General features: G+C 37.0%; 5 protein-coding genes across 5 annotated transcripts; 1 reads left to right on the top strand and 4 right to left on the bottom strand.

The window, feature by feature from the left end:
• Positions 1 to 4,048: 4,048 nt before the first annotated feature.
• Positions 4,049 to 4,871, bottom strand: BDF20DRAFT_943986 (uncharacterized protein; the record flags this gene model as incomplete). Its single annotated transcript, XM_053084828.1, has 3 exons — positions 4,049 to 4,301; positions 4,402 to 4,524; positions 4,673 to 4,871. The coding sequence occupies 3 exons, from the start codon at positions 4,869 to 4,871 to the stop codon at positions 4,114 to 4,116; spliced, it is 510 nt and encodes a 169-aa protein (XP_052934850.1). The 3' UTR covers positions 4,049 to 4,113.
• Positions 4,872 to 5,302: 431 nt separating this feature from the next.
• On the bottom strand, positions 5,303 to 8,200 carry BDF20DRAFT_943984 (uncharacterized protein). The gene is made up of 2 exons (XM_053084827.1): positions 7,502 to 8,200; positions 5,303 to 7,384 (listed from the first exon to the last, which is right to left on the bottom strand). Exons 1-2 carry the CDS (start codon positions 8,095 to 8,097, stop codon positions 5,332 to 5,334), a joined length of 2,649 nt encoding a protein of 882 aa, XP_052934849.1. The 5' UTR covers positions 8,098 to 8,200; the 3' UTR covers positions 5,303 to 5,331.
• An 875-nt stretch (positions 8,201 to 9,075) lies between these two features.
• On the top strand, positions 9,076 to 12,457 carry BDF20DRAFT_878253 (uncharacterized protein). The gene is made up of 4 exons (XM_053081492.1): positions 9,076 to 9,277; positions 9,340 to 10,427; positions 10,494 to 11,234; positions 11,304 to 12,457. The coding sequence occupies exons 1-4, from the start codon at positions 9,273 to 9,275 to the stop codon at positions 12,392 to 12,394; spliced, it is 2,925 nt and encodes a 974-aa protein (XP_052934848.1). The 5' UTR covers positions 9,076 to 9,272; the 3' UTR covers positions 12,395 to 12,457.
• Positions 12,458 to 12,770: 313 nt separating this feature from the next.
• On the bottom strand, positions 12,771 to 13,687 carry BDF20DRAFT_959607 (profilin). Its single transcript, XM_053084933.1, has 4 exons — positions 13,468 to 13,687; positions 13,246 to 13,380; positions 12,963 to 13,094; positions 12,771 to 12,875 (listed from the first exon to the last, which is right to left on the bottom strand). The coding sequence occupies exons 1-4, from the start codon at positions 13,576 to 13,578 to the stop codon at positions 12,873 to 12,875; spliced, it is 381 nt and encodes a 126-aa protein (XP_052934847.1). The 5' UTR covers positions 13,579 to 13,687; the 3' UTR covers positions 12,771 to 12,872.
• A 118-nt stretch (positions 13,688 to 13,805) lies between these two features.
• Positions 13,806 to 16,614, bottom strand: BDF20DRAFT_821851 (P-loop containing nucleoside triphosphate hydrolase protein; the record flags this gene model as incomplete). The annotated part of the gene is made up of 3 exons (XM_053077646.1): positions 13,806 to 14,461; positions 14,578 to 16,326; positions 16,422 to 16,614. The coding sequence occupies 3 exons, from the start codon at positions 16,612 to 16,614 to the stop codon at positions 13,806 to 13,808; spliced, it is 2,598 nt and encodes an 865-aa protein (XP_052934846.1).
• Between the last annotated feature and the right edge of the window lie 946 nt (positions 16,615 to 17,560).

The following is a 17,560-nucleotide window of genomic DNA, read 5'->3' as shown; positions in this document are numbered from 1 at the left end:
AACAATAACTTTAATGTTTGTAGTATTTCTTATTCGGCTTATACTAAGAGAGCATATACTTACGAGCAGTTCTGCTTTCATGTATAAGTTAAAAGTTGATTTTGATTGACATAATGTCATAAAATATTATTCAACAAAGCTTTAGAGTCTACTTGTTAAGAAAATGACTATTTCGCAAAAGTTCCACTTAGAAATTAGTTAAAGCGGTAAAGGCTAACAATCTTCCACTACCATCAGATAACATAGGTCAATGAATCTAATATAATGAGCTGTTACAAATAACATTGGCAATATTTTGAATTGAATGAGAAATACAAGCCGGATTTACAGTCATTCATGAACTGAAAATACTTTACGTCATAGAATCAATAATCAAAGATCTTCAAGGGAGCCCCTAGTGAATCAATTAGCAACTTTACTGAAGTATATGAGGCACTATTACTGTGCGAATTATAAATGCAGACTTAGCCTTCATTATATTATTCCTCATGTCTCGCACGAAAGCAACTTCTTATCGACGAATGGCAACTGTTCATCCATGTACAGCGAAACTAAATAGGCAGAACGATCAGATATTGAAATTTTGTTGCTCATCTACATCAACATTATGTCGCAGGCTATATCCATTCAACTCCTATTATAAATTTATGAATTGTACCATGTCTTGATACAGTACATCCTTATTGAATATTTGTAAGAACTTGTATTGTCTTCGTACGTATAACTTCTTGCCTACACAACCTTGATAGTAGTTATTCTACTGAGGACAACAGTATTATTTAAACAAATATTTGGTTCGATGGTATACAGGTCATCCCAACATTTAGACGACAAAATGATATCTCTCACCAAGTATTTAATAAATTAAGAAAATTTGAAAGATACAGCTGTACTGCACTTGATTAGCTCAGAATTCGAGGTATGAGTATTTAATATGTTGAAGGAGGCTTCTTTCACTTTTCTCCTACTCATCTAGCTATCATATTTCATGTCCACAGTTAAGCTCAGACACCACATGTCTTCAAATACCATATATAGTTTGTTTAGTGCTTTACATAACGTTGGACCGTGAAAGTTGCACGTTTTGTAAGTATGGTTTTCATAATATCTTATACTAATCTCGATTGCTATTCTAGACTATTTCAAGCAACTAATATCTGAGTCATTGACAATGGTACAATCAAACAACTAAAACAGAATTTTTTTGTTTAAACTAGATAATAAATTGAAAGATAAACTATGCATTCATTGAATTTTCCGCTTTATAGTAGTATTCTACATATGAAATGAACCGACTACCCATGGCTTTGATTTGGCGGATACATCCATTAAAAACTCCAATGTAAATGGTTCATTTTGATGGAACATATGCAATTATTGTAAGAAAAACTTCAATAAAGTAAGGAAATCTTTGAATTGAAAACCGAGATAGCACTACATAAATGCTTTGATAATATACTGGTGCGAACAGAAATTTGCAGCAGTTTACACTAGGCTTTTCTCTAGAAACAGGTTAAGAATATTTTAGCAATAGAGAAGGTGACTTTATTTGTATTGTTTGATTTGTTTAGTTTCGATGCGCTAAAAGAAAAGTAATAACTGAGTGTTGTAAAAAGGTTAACAGAACAAAAGGAAGTCGCTATCAATTGTTAAATTTTAGAAACAATGTAAATCATTTTAATGATACACATAAGTTAAAACCTATTATTTTTTATTATGATTTACTTTATGATGCACTCATAGCTTATAGTTTTTTTCTATCAGTTTCTTTTTAAACCTCTACCATCAACCTCTATCATTTTTTCAGACCCTCTATCATTTTGCTGAACCATTTCCTTTTGAAAGTTTACAGTCTTCTCAGTATTAATAAAGCTTTAGATCTGTTACTTATTTTCTATATATGGTCCTTTTCATACAACAATGAATAGTTTCCTTTTCTATAATTCCTTTATCGAACAACACAAAACAACCTAGCTGGATTGAACCTCACTAATATCAACCAAAATAAATTTTCTGTGTCGCTGCTACATTACTTCTTAGATCCTATTACAGTTATCAATTGTATTTCTAAATAAAAACATTATGTATTATAAGTGAAAATAGCGGAAAAAAGAACAGAAATTAAAAGTATAATACTATCACAACTACAATAAAAAGTGTTGAATACATGTTAAATGGATTTTGGTGAATACATTCTGTCTATTCACTATTATGTTTGTTGTATCCACGAGACAAACATCGATCCTCTATCATAGGCGTCAGTAAAAACGACTTAAAATTAAGTGATAAGAAAGAATTGACGCGATGACATACTAGAATAAGTTCGTTGGAATCCTTCATGAGAATAGCTAACTCATTCAGAATAGGTACAGAATATTATTGTATACCACATTACTAAGTATATTTATTGAAATCAAATCATTTGCTCTAAGAGGATATGCCACAGATACTGTGAGAACTACACAAAGATGCTCGCAAAGTAGTTAGAAATTCTATACGGAGCATTGTTTCTATTGTGCTATTCCCATACCTCATATAATATGTAAACACAAATTAGCCGCACCTTCGAATTAGACACGTTCTTATGATCATAGAATCATGATAACACCTGTACATGTCATCTTGTACTCTAAAGACATATGTATACATAATGCTGTATTCTTACTGGTTGAGAATTTCAGGAACGAGTATTTAACTCTTTTTTTTTGTATCTCTTTCCTTTCCTTCTTTCTTTGTTGTCAATACAAACATCCAGTTCGTCATGAACGCTCCCCTCTCTCATTTTCAGTATATAATAAAAGGACTGAAGGAAGCTCACTTCACCTTATAGTTATTTCTAAGTCGCGTTCAGTGAAAAACATATGACGACCACAAATACAACATCTAGAACGCATTATTTCGCACCATTTTTTTCTGATACTAAATTCTGGATACTACGGTTGTACTTTTAAAGAAGGAAAGTCCCTTCTGCGATTACACTTTTGCACCTTTTAAAAATGGCAGGCAACATACCTTCCTCATGCACGGCAAAACAACACAACCACGAAAAGAAACTAGCAAAAGAAGGGAAAAAATATATTTGTCTACGATTTATGAAACGCAAACGAACAAAATGCAACAATTCAATACTGTTGTTTATCATGTACTACAAGCTACGATCAAAAGAAAAATATACAATTCACATCAGCAATGAACACATCATAAGATAACAAACTAAAAAAGAATTAAAAAAAAAGTTAAACCAACTCCTCTTATCTTTTTTCTCTGAAAAAGATAGGAAAGTATTGATCAACAAATTAACGTTTACGCAACGGATGAAGACCTAGAAGATGATGACATTGATATATATACCTCGCTATGAATTTGGATAATGAGGATTCAACATCTGAAGGTTCTATCTTAAAGAAATGTAGTATTACCCATCATAAAACCAAATTTGAAGCTTGGTATGCCTTCCGTAACACAAAGTATTGATACAGTACTTAGCAATAATGTGAGTAGCAAATCATTATGGTAAAAGAGGCTACTATCTCTGTGTTCAAAGAAAATCCTTTAATAATCAACAGCTGAATAAAAATTGGTATAAATACGATAAATATAACACTACAAATTAGAAGGTAATCTATTCTATTGGCCCTTTGTCTTTCTAAAGTCTTTATCATTATTAAAACACCCGCAAGCGTTATCACTTTTGACATGAGTATGACTTAGGAATATGAGTTATTTTAGTGTAAGGATAACGTTTTTGTATCTTACCTAATCATATATGGTAATGTTATTATCTATTCAACATTTTAATTAAGAAGGAGCGATGTATTGTTTGAATTGCTCGATATTGGGTAAACTAATTCTAGCTGAAGCAAAGGCAGGAAAGTTTATTTCCGAACTTGTGCAGGTCAGTTAAGCCTATTACTAAGTTACTAAGACAGACATGATCTGGTGGCTTATGTGGCCCTAGACGTATTTCGCATTTTGACAGAGTAATACTCCTTTCATAACCATTATAACTTCTTTGCCACCAATCATCGCTCTCCTTCTAAGAGGCTTGATTTGGAGAAACAGCAGATGAGTGAGCGTTTCAGTGTAAATCAGTAAATAGCGAAATAGTTACACTCAAAAGCAAAGCGAATCCTTTAAAAGTAACTTAACAGCAGTAGGACGCGCAGACTGACAAAACCCTTGCCAAACTTCAGCCATATTAGGAAGGTTGCGTTTATCCTGAGGAGTATAAATTGAACGGCCAACAGAATAATGGACAGTAGAAGGAAGATTTTTAAAAAGTATATCAAGAAACATAATAGCTGCAGGAAAAAATTAACAAAGCGTTCATTGGATCAGGTATAAAAAGTATGGCATGTACTAATTTAAAATATCACGTCGTTGCAAGACTTCAAAACTTACCAGTGAGACAGTTTGTAGTACAAGCAGACTTGCTTTTCAAAAACAAAAGAAGCTCATGCATATTGATAACATTAGCTTTCTTAATGCGTAATTTGATATGGCTGGAACGCGTACAGCCGGCTTCTATAAATTCGAACTACAAGTTATAAGCATAGGTTTATTGGGTCAGCTCTTTTTTATGCTTTATACAAATTTAATTGAATTATGCATTGTAAAACAGCGTTCCTTTTACCATCGAAGATTATCTTAATACCATTCAAAGTAGATTAACCATATTGTGTTTCAAAAGCACCCCGCGCTTTCGTGTTGAAGTGTACAGGCATATCAACAGGATCAATGACGACATCATAATGACAGATGGTAACTGACGTTAAGTTGGTTACTTCAAAAAAATTTGACCTTACGCGAACAAGTCTTCCATTTTTGCCAGATGTAGGACGGAGAGCCCTTTTAGTAAGTTCAACTGACATTGTACTAATATTGATAGATTCTTTAAAAGATGTATCTACGTAAGCAATGAAGGCAGGAAATAAGCAAAGGAAAGTAAAAAAAAAGAGGTGTTAAATGGTACTGCAAAGAAACTATATATATTCATGCTATAAGCCAATGAGGAGCAGATTGGTTTACGACACCTTTATATTTATGCATTTATCCTTTTTATTGCATATTAGAGTAGGCAACTGCAAAACAACAGGGATGCTTTTCTCTATAGGTCAACAGTATACACAGAGCATAAATCAGATTGAACATTCAGTAGTCACCATTGAGAAACGGCTTTATTAGTTTCCTGGCTAAATGTTGAACGCTGGCTAGAAATACAGATGAAAATATGTTTATAACAATTATGAGGTAGTGATACGCGATGGTGCCGAATTTTGCAATGACGATTTTTAAATCGCCCTCTTGCAAAATCTTGAATTCATACGGATATTAAATACTTATTTTAGCAACCTGAAGTTGCTTTTCCAGTAGTCGCACTTTTTCTTTTTCGGTAACTATTATTTCTTCTAGTCGTGCTTCGCTAAGTATTTTACTTTCTAGTAACGATTCCAAATCAGTCATTTCCTTTGAAAGCCGGTCTATTTCAGATTGCTTATCATTTATCAAGCTTTTATAGTGATGCTCGCTCACTAAGTCATTTGACAATCGCTTTACCCCTTTGGGTTGCTGCTGCTGTCGGTTACCCCCAGCAATACTCTTTTTATAAACTTTCAAGTCTTCTATCGTCTGTTCCTTTTCAACAGCCAATACCTGAAACTTAATATTCATATACTTCTCCTCTAACTTTTGGTAAGCTTCTTTTAAGCATTTGTTGCCCTGCTTCACATTGCCATTTCCACATTTTGAGCAAAAAAACTCGTTCTCTTCAATATTACATGTTACATTCAGCACTGAATCTGATTTTCGTTGCTGTTGCTCCTTTTCGATTGATGCAAGCTTCTTCAGTACTTCACTCAAATCCTGCTGTGATTTTTGAAGTGCAAGCTTTAATGTCTCTTTCTCTTCTTCTACTCTACAGTGCGCTTGTGTTGCTACATTTGCTTCATTCATAATACGTTGCTTGTCTGTAACTTCCTGTTCAAGCCTTGAGCGTAGATTATAGTATTGGGAATTAGACGAAACTGTCAACGAATTTAATCTTATGATTTCGGCTTTTAACTGTTCTATATGTAAATTTAGTGATGTTTTAATATCACGCTCACGGTCGAGCTCATGTGTCGCTAACTCCAACTGAGCTTCTAATCGCTTTTGCGGTGACGATGGAGAGATGATTACATCTGTCGTAACGGATAAAGTAGGTGTTGGTGGGAGATAGTTAAATTGCTGCTGCTCTTGACGAAGCTCTTTAATGGTCTTCTGCAGTCGATCTATCTCTTGAATTTTTAACTGCACGAGTTTTTCATGCTGTTGGCGTTCCTCACGTACATCTTGCTTATATGATTGAACTGTTTCCATATGCATCTTCCTTAACTCTGCGTATTCGCGTTCAAGATAGACTATCAACTCTTCACGTTCCTGTAATTGTTCACGCAGTTGATCTATTTGATTCATATTGCTCTTCGACAAAGTCTCAAATTCGATCTTTTGCATTTCAACATGCTTCTGGAGATCGCTGAGGCGTTCATTCAAATGCTGGATAACTCTGTTTTGTTGTTTTCCCGTTGCTTCTAAAGCAGCTACTTTATTCAAAGCATCATTTTTTTCCACTGTGACAGTTGTATATTGTTCGAGGACATGATTAGCATGTTCCAATTTTTGATGAAGACTCATGATTTCATTGTCTTTTTCTTTAACACGAACAGCATAGCTTTCTTTCACACTGACAAGGCGATCCCATGCTGCTTCTTGACTATCCATTTGTTCAGTGAGTGCTTGTTTTTCTTTATTTGTTCTTTCAAGAAGGCGGCTTAATCTTTCAATATCAGCTGATTTTGGTCTTGTCAACACTACCGTGGATGATTTCGAGCTATTGCGATGACGATGCAAGCAACTATGATTGTCATTGTGGTTCTCGTTATTGCTACTCAATGCGGTGGCTTTAAACGTTACCTCTTGCAGTTGATTTTCGGTAGTATTTGCCTCTTTTTCTGAGGGAACTTTCGATTTTTTTGTTGTAACTGTTAATGGAGTACTACGCATTGGTGAAGGTTTAGTTACCATTGTGCTCTTTCTAGATTGTAGCTTTGTGGATTTACTAGACTTTAAAATGTGTGCTGATTTAGTAGGTTTCGTCGAAGAGGAGCATATTGCCGTAGTTCCAGGTAGAGAAACGGTGTTGCTTCTTTTCAAAGAAGATGACAGATGTACCGAAGAAACAGTCTTAACAGCCGTTGTTAACTTTGTCTTTGTTGACTTTATTGCTCTTGACATATGAGGGTCCATATAACTGTGCGATCTGTCTTGTTGCTGCTCTTCCAATGCGTTAACCCTTGCCGCTGATACAAAAAGCCCAGTATTAGGCGCGCAATTAAAATAACGCACACTGAATATTGATAAAAGGTAGGATAGCTGGCGTTAGACTGAACCTATATTGTCGAGCGCGAAGAACTGCGCTACTGATTCTACAACCTATTTGATTTTGTAGCGTGTGTAGACTTACCCTTGAATAGACCCATCATTCTTGCCACTACCTTCTTTTTCCAACTCAATTCCCACCCAATAACCTGTATTCTTCTTGAATATTATCTCACCATAAAATCTGACAGTGCCCTGTGCTTGTTGTAAACTTGGTATAACGACCTTTTGGCCGATTGTGAAACCATTTGCTACGGTTAGGTTTGAAGACGCTATTGAATTACTTTTGTCACGTCGATTATTGTTACAAGTTCTCTTTTGGCATTCTCTCAGATATGCTGGTTTGGGCGATAAAGATGTTTGAAGTCGTAAGCTGTTTAACGAGCTCTTGCTAGAAACTGTCGACTTTGACGAATTTATAGTGCCTGCATGGCTGCTGCACAAGCTTGAAGTAAACTTCGGCACAGCAGTCGCTCTGCCTGCCAATACAGGTTTCTTATGATGCTGTAGTGTAGATTGTTGCTGTTCCTCAGTAATATCAATAACCAATGGTGCTCGACGCAGTGAGATTGATCTAGATAAACCTTTTATTGGTTTAATGGTTAGCGAGTTACCGTTTCCGATAAAATTGCTGCTACCACTGTAGTTGTCAAGCTTAGTATCTGCCATTATTCTCTTCATCCTGAGAAGAAGCCTTGGGAAATAATGCCTGATTTTTTTTTGAACGTTTAATTATGACTTTTCGACCTTCTGCAGATCTTACTCAACAAGAAGAAGTTGATACGATAGAAAAAAGGTTTGTAGGAGTTAAGAAGAGAGACGACATTAAGTTCTGTTTGACTCCCTCATTGATCAATTTATAATATTTAAAGAGGTATACCAGAATAGGAGTGATATAATATAGAAAACCTCACTTGTATGCAATCACATGCATTATGTAAACGTGCTATTGTTTAAGTGAAGTCCCAGGGATGATAGAATACATCCAGCTTATAGTCTACGGTATAAACCACTTCCTGTGTCTTACGTACTGGTGAAGATGATAGGAGCGATAAAGCAGAATAATTTAATATGTTTGTTTGTATTAAATAAGAACAATGATTGAATGATCCCTAACCTAAACTATTATGTAATTTTCGGTACTTTCGACTTTTTCCGAAGAATAACAACAAGAGTGTATACTTTGAAGGTAAAACATCTAAGCGCTTAACTGCAGGTACTTATCCCTGTATTTCGTATCTTCTACTTAAGAAATCGTAGCCAGCATTAACGTATGCAATTAAAATGTGAACATCTGTGACGAATAGTTTCAGATAACAGCAGTAACTCAACGTAAATATAACCAACCTGATATATTTCGTGGCATCCAAAATATTAGCGAATTTTGGATTGTGTATTGTATGCATTGCTCCAAATGCACGTCTATTATCCTTATGCTGACTTCTATCGTTATTAGAAGAGGTTGGGAACTGTATAGATTTCTATCCGCTTATTCTTGCACCACTTGAAGCTCGGTTGCAATGATGGTTAAGCATATTTCGTTTCGCTCTTCTAATAATGTTTCCATTGCAACTATTAAAGTACTTTATCACTTTTTCAAAGTCTTCATCGCATGTGCTCTGCTTTTTGATCAGTATTTGTCAGTGAACCCCTATTCCATATTGCCAGATCACTTCAACGTCCGCTCCAAAATTTTTCGCGCATCCAGCTTGGTTGAACCTCACTGCATATTTTCAAATCCTTTTCCCTCATATTTAACCAGCTACATCATTTTTATTCTGCATTCCTTTGTATTCATTAACTGAATACTAACATTGCATTAATATTTTAACTTAGTATTATTGATTCAAATTATTATGAAGTAAATATAGTCTATGGACTTTGAATATACCAGAGAAAACTAATCTAAACTATCCATTGTAGTCCTGATCAAAGCAATAGCAGTAACGTTAGTGGGCGCAAGATTCTCACTCCCAAACGTAGACTTAATAGAAGTAATTCAAATTCTTCAGCTGGTAGTGCCGGTAGTTTAGGGTCTTGGACAAATATTTCAGCAGCTGATGGTTCTTTAGCTGGTTTTGGTAGTGCTTCTGGTACAAATAATACGCGCTCTCCGGCGACCACATCCCAATTCAGCTTTGGTGGCTCCCCTAATCCCTCTTCATCTATGCCGGCCTTCACTTTTGGTCAATCAGCGCCTTCCAAATCACCGTCTGCACCTACTGGTTTCAACTTTGGCTCGTTCAGTAGCCCCTCTGTAAGTAAAGCTAATGATAGCTCTACCAGCACCACGTCCACCACATCACCTTTCACTTTTGGACAGTCGACTTCCACAGTTGGTGGCAACTCTCTTCCAAATTTAACTTTCAGTTTTGGACAGCCAGCAACTTCCTCTAGTATGGCCAGCAGTATGCCTGCATTCACCTTTGGACAAACAGCATCTTCAACTTCCTTTGGAAACAAGCCTGAGTCCTCCAATGAATCCACAGGTAGTAAACCAGCCTTTTCAATTAATTTCGGGGCCTCAACTGCATCATCGTCCAGTGGTAAACCAGCATTTTCTTCAGAGCAACCTTTACTGTCGTCGACGGCATCTAATACAGACAGTAGCTCAAAACCTACTGTAACATCTGGAAGCAATGTATCTGCTGCGAGCAATACCTCTACTACTATGCCATCCTTTACATTTGGCGCTGTTCCTACATCAACCGCCTCAATTAGCTCTGCTGCTCAAGCCGCAGGCAGCAAACCAGCTTTTACATTTGGATCTATGTCCAGTTCTTCCTTTAGCACTGCTACTACTGCTAGTACTAACAGTCAACCAATCTTTACTTTTGGGGGTTCATCATCGTCATTGACGACAGCCCCTACTGCAAAGCCAGCATTTACTTTTGAATCTACCTCTACAGCAACAGATGACAAAAAAGATACAACTGCAGGTGCACTTATTGCAACTACTTCCGAAAAGAAGGCCGATACTGACGCAAAAGGCAGTGATACGAAAGCTACGGGTAAGTTGATCATCGTGAAGACATCTAATTTTCTTGACTCACATCCACCTTTTATTTCTTAAAAAGATTCTGTTTCCAAAAAAGAAACTCCAGCAGTAGCTAAACCTTTTGCTAGCTTTACATTTGGAAGTCTGCCATCATCTTCCCTGACAAAAGATAAACCGCCAATGAGTAATGATTCCACTGAGACTGCATCTACAACCGCAGCAACAGAAGACAAAGCTAAGAATGAAACAGATAAAGAAGAAGGCTCTGGACAACAAAAGGAATCTAGCAAGCCAACTGCATCAACATTCTCTTTTGGTACCATTACCGACAAATCACTTGATAAAAGCAGTATGACCAGCCCTTTCATCTCTCCTCCAACAATAACTAGCTCAGCATCGGAAACAGAGTCACGAAAGAGGCCCTTCGCTTTCAACTTTGGCGAGAGCAGCGCTCAACCCAATAAGAAGCAAGAAAGTACTCCATCATTGGTTCTTCCGGCCAAGTCCAAGAAAAGAGGGCATGATGATGACGACGACGATCATCCTCGTTTTAAAAAGCAAATGGGTCAACGTGATAGTACTACCAACAAGCCTTCGTTCTCATTTGGAGAACCGCCTACTGCCATTGACTCCTCTTCATTGAGTTCAAAGGCTTTATTGCATGGTAATTCTCCCTTGAGAACTTCTACTGTTTCAATCGAGTTTGAAGATGACGATAGTAAAAAAGCGCCTTCTAAAGATGCAAATGACAACGAGCAACTTGTTTTTGGCGAGTCTGATGAAAACGAAGGGTCAGATAAAGAAGAAGAGCGTAAGAAAGGTAAATATTCAGAATCTAATCCTTCACATAATCAAACCAATAACTTAGATTATTAATATGCAATAGCAGACAAATCACCTATTTCTCAGGGTAGTTCCAAATTTGCAGCTTCAGGCACTGGTGCTCCAAACTCTGCTCCAGTATTCTCTTTCACCAGCACGACAACCGAACCGAAGAATACTTCTAAGGAATCATTTTCTACAGCCAAAAAGCCGTTGTCCTCTGATACCACTACTTCTGCCACGAGCTCAACGGAAAGGAGTTCTTTTACCTTCCCCAGTATAACTGCAGATAAGGATAAGGAGCCTAGTGATGCAAATAAGAAAGCGGACAAGTCGACGAAAGAGGATAAAGCAAAAAGTGGCAGCAGTAAATTATCTTCGTCCTCATCAGCGGGTGATGAAAAAGGAAATACCCAAGGTTCAGTCAAACTTGCTTTCAGTAAGGTGGATGATACTTCCAAATCAAATGGTACCATCACACCTTCATTAAAATCAAGCACCAAGCAACCAGAGCCTCTTAGTCTTGTTCCTCCTACCAAGTCTGTCTTTACTAATCCATCCGAAACAACATTAAAAACGACAATCCAAGAGCCAAGCGATATTTTACATTCAACCAAAACGTATGAACTTCCCATGAATGCTATGACTGAACTTGGTCAAATTGCTGAGTTTATATTCTCACGGGCAAAAAAGCGTGATAGTATTCAATCCGTATTAGATGGCCCTCTTCCCAACTTACTTACAGAAATAGCCGAAGAAACGCGTAACTTATCGAATGATAGTGATACTCTTGCATTGAAATTGAATGATGTTGACGACTATCTCAACGAAATGAAGCACAGAATTAAACGGAAATTCTCACAAATGTATCGCTCTGCACAGATCCTAAAAGGCGAACAAATATATATGCCTTCTGATGATATTCATTTCTTGGAGGAAGCGGAAGAGCTAGCAAGGACTGCTCAGAATTTGGCCAAGATGGTCGATGAAATCCATGAAACGTTGACCAGTTACCAACAAACAGATAGTGGCAATTATACACCTGAACAAATCGGCTCTATTTTAAACAAACAGAGTCAAGCTTTGCTTTCACTAGCAGGCGCAGTTAACGAAATTCACGCCACTGTGCAACAGACCAACAGTTTCCCTAAACATTGAAGCAAAAGCAACATACTACTCCCTGTACAAAGCTGATTACTATATATATATATATATATATATATATATACAGATGTATGTAGCATTCTTTTTTTTTTATATTGACTGCACGTTTTCAATAAAACGGTACTTTGACATCTACATGTGTTCCGTAAAATATTTAGCAGTAAATAATATGCTGTCTTAAAATAACTTGCGGATCCTCATCAAAAGTTATGCTTGAGCCCGCAAATTTAACGTAAAACTTCCTTATTGGAATTTTTCAATGGAGGCAGCATACATAAAACGTGAGTTTACCAAAAATAAGCTTTTTGGTAGTGTGTCCCCTACATTTGTGAATATTGAGCGAAAAGAAGGCCATGGAATCTTTCATGAAGGGCTTTGGATAAGTTATAAGGCTTTTATTTTCACATCTTTACGAAAAGATGGTAAGAAAATTGGGAATATATAAACAATTTTTATGCTTTATTTTTCGAATTTACTAGTTGAGAAAGATAACAGAGAGAGAGTAAGTAAAAAATTTGAAATATTTCACTTCCCAAACGAGAAAACACAAACGGCAACTTACATAACCAACAGAAATCAAATAATCAGCTAAACCTTCAACAACCTTTGTGCAGTTACCAGGTTGAATACCTTCCTTATAGGTACCAACTAGAATAGCTTGACCGGTCTTGACAATACAGACACCGTCAGAGTTCTAAGAGAAGAAAAAAAATTAATGTTAATTGTCGCTGCTTATTACCTATATTCTTACAGTGTCACTGTTTCTTCGCCATATATAACACGTCTTCAAGAGAATTATCCCTTCTTGACGCCGTGTATAGCCCTATCCTTTATTATTACTTTACCTTCTTGCCGTAAATAGAGCGTTCATCAGCTCTTAATGTAAGGTATTTAACACCGTTGACGTGAATACCATTGGCACGGATACTGTCGGCGTTGGAGAAAGCAGCAGTAATTTCTTGAATTTCCTTAGGTTGCAACTGAGATGATACAGCGAGAAATGTTAATTTCTTTCTTCTTTCACAAACATCATCTAATTCCACTGAAGCTAGAGTCATTTTATTTACCTGGAAACCAGCAGATTTGGCCCATTCACCACCATTCAAACCGTAAATAGCGGCTTGAGAAACATTACCAGTACCAATAAGGTTAGTATCGACGTAAGCTTGCCAAGACATATTTATCAATAAAACAACTTCGTTTCAAAAAAAACAAGAAAATAAAAGAGAGGAAAAAGAGAAGTCGAAAAAAAAAGAAGGGAAGCTACGTGGTAAATGAATTAAAAGCTGAGTGAGGGTCAATCTCAGTTTTCGTCGGGCTTTGTCCTCTTTATAAATCAATTTAGACAAGTTTTTTTTTTTTTTTTTTTTTTTTTTTTGCAAAATTGACAATTTATTAAACTTCTTTAATGACGTCTACTGCCTTTAAACTTCTTTGAAGGACGCGTGGATTTTTCTTTCCTCTTTTCGTATGCTTTACGTTCCTTTCTAATCTGACTTGCGTTCTTCAGTTCGCTCTTTGCATGTACACCCACTTGCTTCTTACCCAAACCACTCTTATCGACTGTGCTTGCTGTTTCAGCCTCGTTTGTCTTTCGTTTCTTCAACTTCTTCTCGTAATCATAAGCAAGAGGATCCAAAGGCTTGCCTTCCTCCACTTTATTGTGTTTGAAGCGTCTTTTGCCCAAGTTACGTGCACTTGCCAATTCTTGTTCACCTGCACGTGGTAATGTAATATGTTTCTTCTTGACCCATTCATCGAATCTGCCGCTTTTGTAACTGGCAGAAATCAAGGCACCACTTTCTGTACGAATTAACTTCTTATTATCCGAACCAATGCCAGTACCTTTAACAAACTTTCTTTTCTTTGAGTCCCAGCGAAGCATATTCTTGCTCTTTTGTATGGCCTCATTATCATCACCCGTCAAATCTAATTGAGCTTTGGCTGCTTGTTCCATGAAGCTGCCTTCATTTGCCATAGAATAACCGCGTTCAGTATTTGCATCCTTCTGAGTATAAGACAAATAGTACTCTTCATCACGATAGCTGTTTTTCTTTTTATCTAAAAGAAGGATATATCAAAGGGTTGATAGAGACGTTAATAAAAGACCAATACAGTTTAGTACAAAAAAAAAAAAAAAAAAAATAAAAAATAGAAAAGAAATGAAAGCTCCTTACCTTCTTCTTTCGATTTTGGTATATTGAAGGCTTTTTCTAATTCTTCTTCCTCTACGATGCCACCAAGACTTTCGATTGTCTTTTTCTCGTCACGTACAGGAACAGGCTTCTGTAATCTTTGTAATTCGGCCTCTTTCTGTGATTTATGTGCCGATATGATCTTATCTACTGTTTGTCGACGGTCTCTCATCATTGCGGTGGCTGGCGTAACTTTTCTTGTACCACGTACACCAACTTCAAAAATGGTTTCTGCAGGTCTGAACCCACTGATTGCGTTGATCATATTCAATCGTTCAATTTCTGCAGTGCTTTGATTCACGTCGTCCAAAACAAGTGGATGAAGATTGCTGTAATTGAGCTTTTTTACAATCTCTTTAGCACGGGTATAACTTTCTGGAGAGGCCTTGGGTTTCGTTTTGTTATAAAGTTTATACGCATTTACGGCAGTACGGTAAGTACCTTCAAGAGCAGCATCTTTTGTAACTTTATCTTCTGCCCAGGCTTTGTCGTCTATCACAGCATCTTTGGGAAGAGTACCCAAGACAAGTTCCGAAGTGTAATCATAATCTTCTCTCTCTTTCTCGCCACCAAGGACAAGCGAACGACTCAAAAAGAGATGAAGATCTACCAAGTATGGAAGTTCCTCGTTCGTCACAAGGGAGTAGGCCCAACCACGGCGACCAGCACGCGCAGCACGGCCCACACGATGAACAAACACCTTCGAAGATCCACTAAAATCATAATTGATCACATTCTCAAGGATGGGAATATCAATACCACGAGCAGCTACATCAGTGACAACCAGAATATTGGTCATGCCATTTCGGAAGCGGTTAATTTGAATATTACGGGCTGTTTGATCCAGAGAACCATATACATAAGAGACCTGATAACCTGCCATCTCTAATAAAGTTGCCAAATATTCTACATGATGCTTCGTTGCTGTGAAAATAATCGTCTGATGTTCAACTTCTGTAGGTTTTCTTTTCTTGTTCTTTTTTCTATCATTAGCGTCATCTGCAGCCACTTGAGTTTTCTTGGGTAATTTGATAATATTTCTCAATAAATAAAGCAGTGCACCTTCTTTTTCGTTATCTTTGACAGTGAAAAATGCCATCTCCAAATCACGGGAGATCTTAGTGTCCACATCCAAACGGATTAATGTGGGTTCCTGTAAACCTGCTTTAGCGAAATCGACCAACAATTTTGGCAATGTAGCTGAAAACAATAATGTTTGTCGGCTGGGCGGCAAACGAGAGAGGATTTCATGTAGTTGAACAGCAAAACCCATTTCAAACAAACGATCTGCTTCATCAAAAACAACATATTCTACTGTTACCAAATCCAGATTCATTTCCACTGCCAAATGTAGAAGACGGCCTGGTGTTGCAATCAAAATATCTGGGTTGGATGCGATCATTTCGAACTGTTCGTCTAAATTGTCACCACCTACAATACAAGCACTACGAAGGTCGGTATATTTAGACAATTCTTTGCACACTTTTTGTGTTTGAAGAGCTAATTCACGAGAAGGTGATAAGATCAAGGCACGAGAGCCTGTCTTTGCTGAATGGGACTTGAGCTTTTCTAACATCGGAATCAGAAAGGCAGCTGTTTTACCAGAACCAGTACGTGCCATACCAACGACATCGGCTCCTTCTAGAATCAATGGTATACATTTACGCTGCACTGGTGTAGGTACTTTGAAGCCTTTATGAATGATTGCTTTGAATACAGGATTACTAAGACCTACATAATGGAAGACAATTTTTAAGGGTATGTGTGAGTTTACTAGAAGCAAATGTCTGAGGGGAGAAATGCAAATGAAAGAAGGTACTCCTTACCCATTGACTGGAAACCACCAGACTTCTTATTCTTACGATTGGCAGCAATTGTCTCCGACACAATAAACTTTTCATCTTGATCGTCATCACTGTCACTTTCATTAACTGCAATAGGCTTTTGTTTTTTTAAAGAACCTGCTGGTGCAGCAGTAGCAACAGCAGCTGGTTTCTTGGACTTGAACTTTGCAAACATATCCATTTCGAGATCGGAATCGCTGCTGTCACTCTGATCGCTATCAGCATCACTGGAGCCGAAAGCATTACTGGTAATTTTAGTATCAGTGGATACAATTTCGAAATCAGAATCGTCCTCCTCTTCCTTATTGTTCTTTTTATCCTTGCCGTATCTCTTTCGTTGAAATTCTTTCTTTTTCAGTTTTGATTTAGATAATTCCTTCGTAGGTTGATTTTCATTGTCTCTCTTTTGCTCTCCTTTTTTACTGCTATTTGATGACGCTGGACCGATTTTGTTGCCCTTTCTGTTATGCAAAGGTTTTTTAAATATAGGCTTTTTGACGGCCATTTTCAATTAACTGATCTAGTTGATTAAGAAACGATCTTCCTGTTATCTTTTCCCGTCAATTGGAAGTTAGAGAAAAGGTCAGCAGTGGCTTATTACTTGTCTCGCCCGATGAGTTTGAAACCACGCATGAATTTTGTCTCCTTCAGGTCGGTTTCGTTATGAGCTACAGTTACAGTGTGTACTTGATGCAGATCCGGGTACATACAATTGCAATTATCCCTTAAGATCCACCTATTGAATAATATCAGATTGTTAAAGCACTGCAATGAGTATATCTGTAGAAATAGTAGCTGCCTACCTGCTGCTGCTACCTGTTATGGATGCCAAAAGCTGACCATATCACTCAATAAACTAATGCAGATCTGTTACCTATCAGTTTTACAAAGGGCTATCAATTCACATCGAAATAAATTCGGAAAACATACTATTTCCTGCTTGATTATGTGTTGAGCAAACTTGAAATTGAATAGAAATTATTCCAAGTCATCTACTGGAGGCTTTTTTCTAAGCTTTACTATAATTTTTTTTTCTACGATAGACAAACATAATCTACAGCAATAGAAGCTTCAGTTGTGGGTGATAATATCATAAATGCAAATCTTAGGGACTCGAATAC

This window comes from Mycotypha africana (genome assembly GCF_025528875.1).
Source record: "Mycotypha africana strain NRRL 2978 chromosome Unknown BDF20scaffold_7, whole genome shotgun sequence".
NCBI lineage: Eukaryota > Fungi > Mucoromycota > Mucoromycetes > Mucorales > Mycotyphaceae > Mycotypha > Mycotypha africana.
Note: the sequence above shows the minus strand (reverse complement) of the source record. Positions and strands in the feature narration are given on the sequence as shown.

What these genes read in the sequence shown, in the direction of transcription:
- BDF20DRAFT_878253 (XM_053081492.1), top strand. An exon ending in CAGTGATACGAAAGCTACGG is followed by an intron (nt 10,428 to 10,493) that starts GTAAGTTGATCA and finishes TTTCTTAAAAAG; the next exon opens with ATTCTGTTTCCAAAAAAGAA. An exon ending in AGAAGAAGAGCGTAAGAAAG is followed by an intron (nt 11,235 to 11,303) that starts GTAAATATTCAG and finishes ATGCAATAGCAG; the next exon opens with ACAAATCACCTATTTCTCAG.
- BDF20DRAFT_959607 (XM_053084933.1), bottom strand. Translation starts at nt 13,578, where the DNA reads ATGTCTTGGCAAGCTTACGTCGATACTAACCTTATTGGTACTGGTAAT. An exon ending in CCAAATCTGCTGGTTTCCAG is followed by an intron (nt 13,381 to 13,467) that starts GTAAATAAAATG and finishes GTATCATCTCAG; the next exon opens with TTGCAACCTAAGGAAATTCA. An exon ending in GCTCTATTTACGGCAAGAAG is followed by an intron (nt 13,095 to 13,245) that starts GTAAAGTAATAA and finishes TTCTTCTCTTAG; the next exon opens with AACTCTGACGGTGTCTGTAT.
- BDF20DRAFT_943984 (XM_053084827.1), bottom strand. Translation starts at nt 8,097, where the DNA reads ATGAAGAGAATAATGGCAGATACTAAGCTTGACAACTACAGTGGTAGC. An exon ending in AATGATGGGTCTATTCAAGG is followed by an intron (nt 7,385 to 7,501) that starts GTAAGTCTACAC and finishes ATCAATATTCAG; the next exon opens with TGTGCGTTATTTTAATTGCG.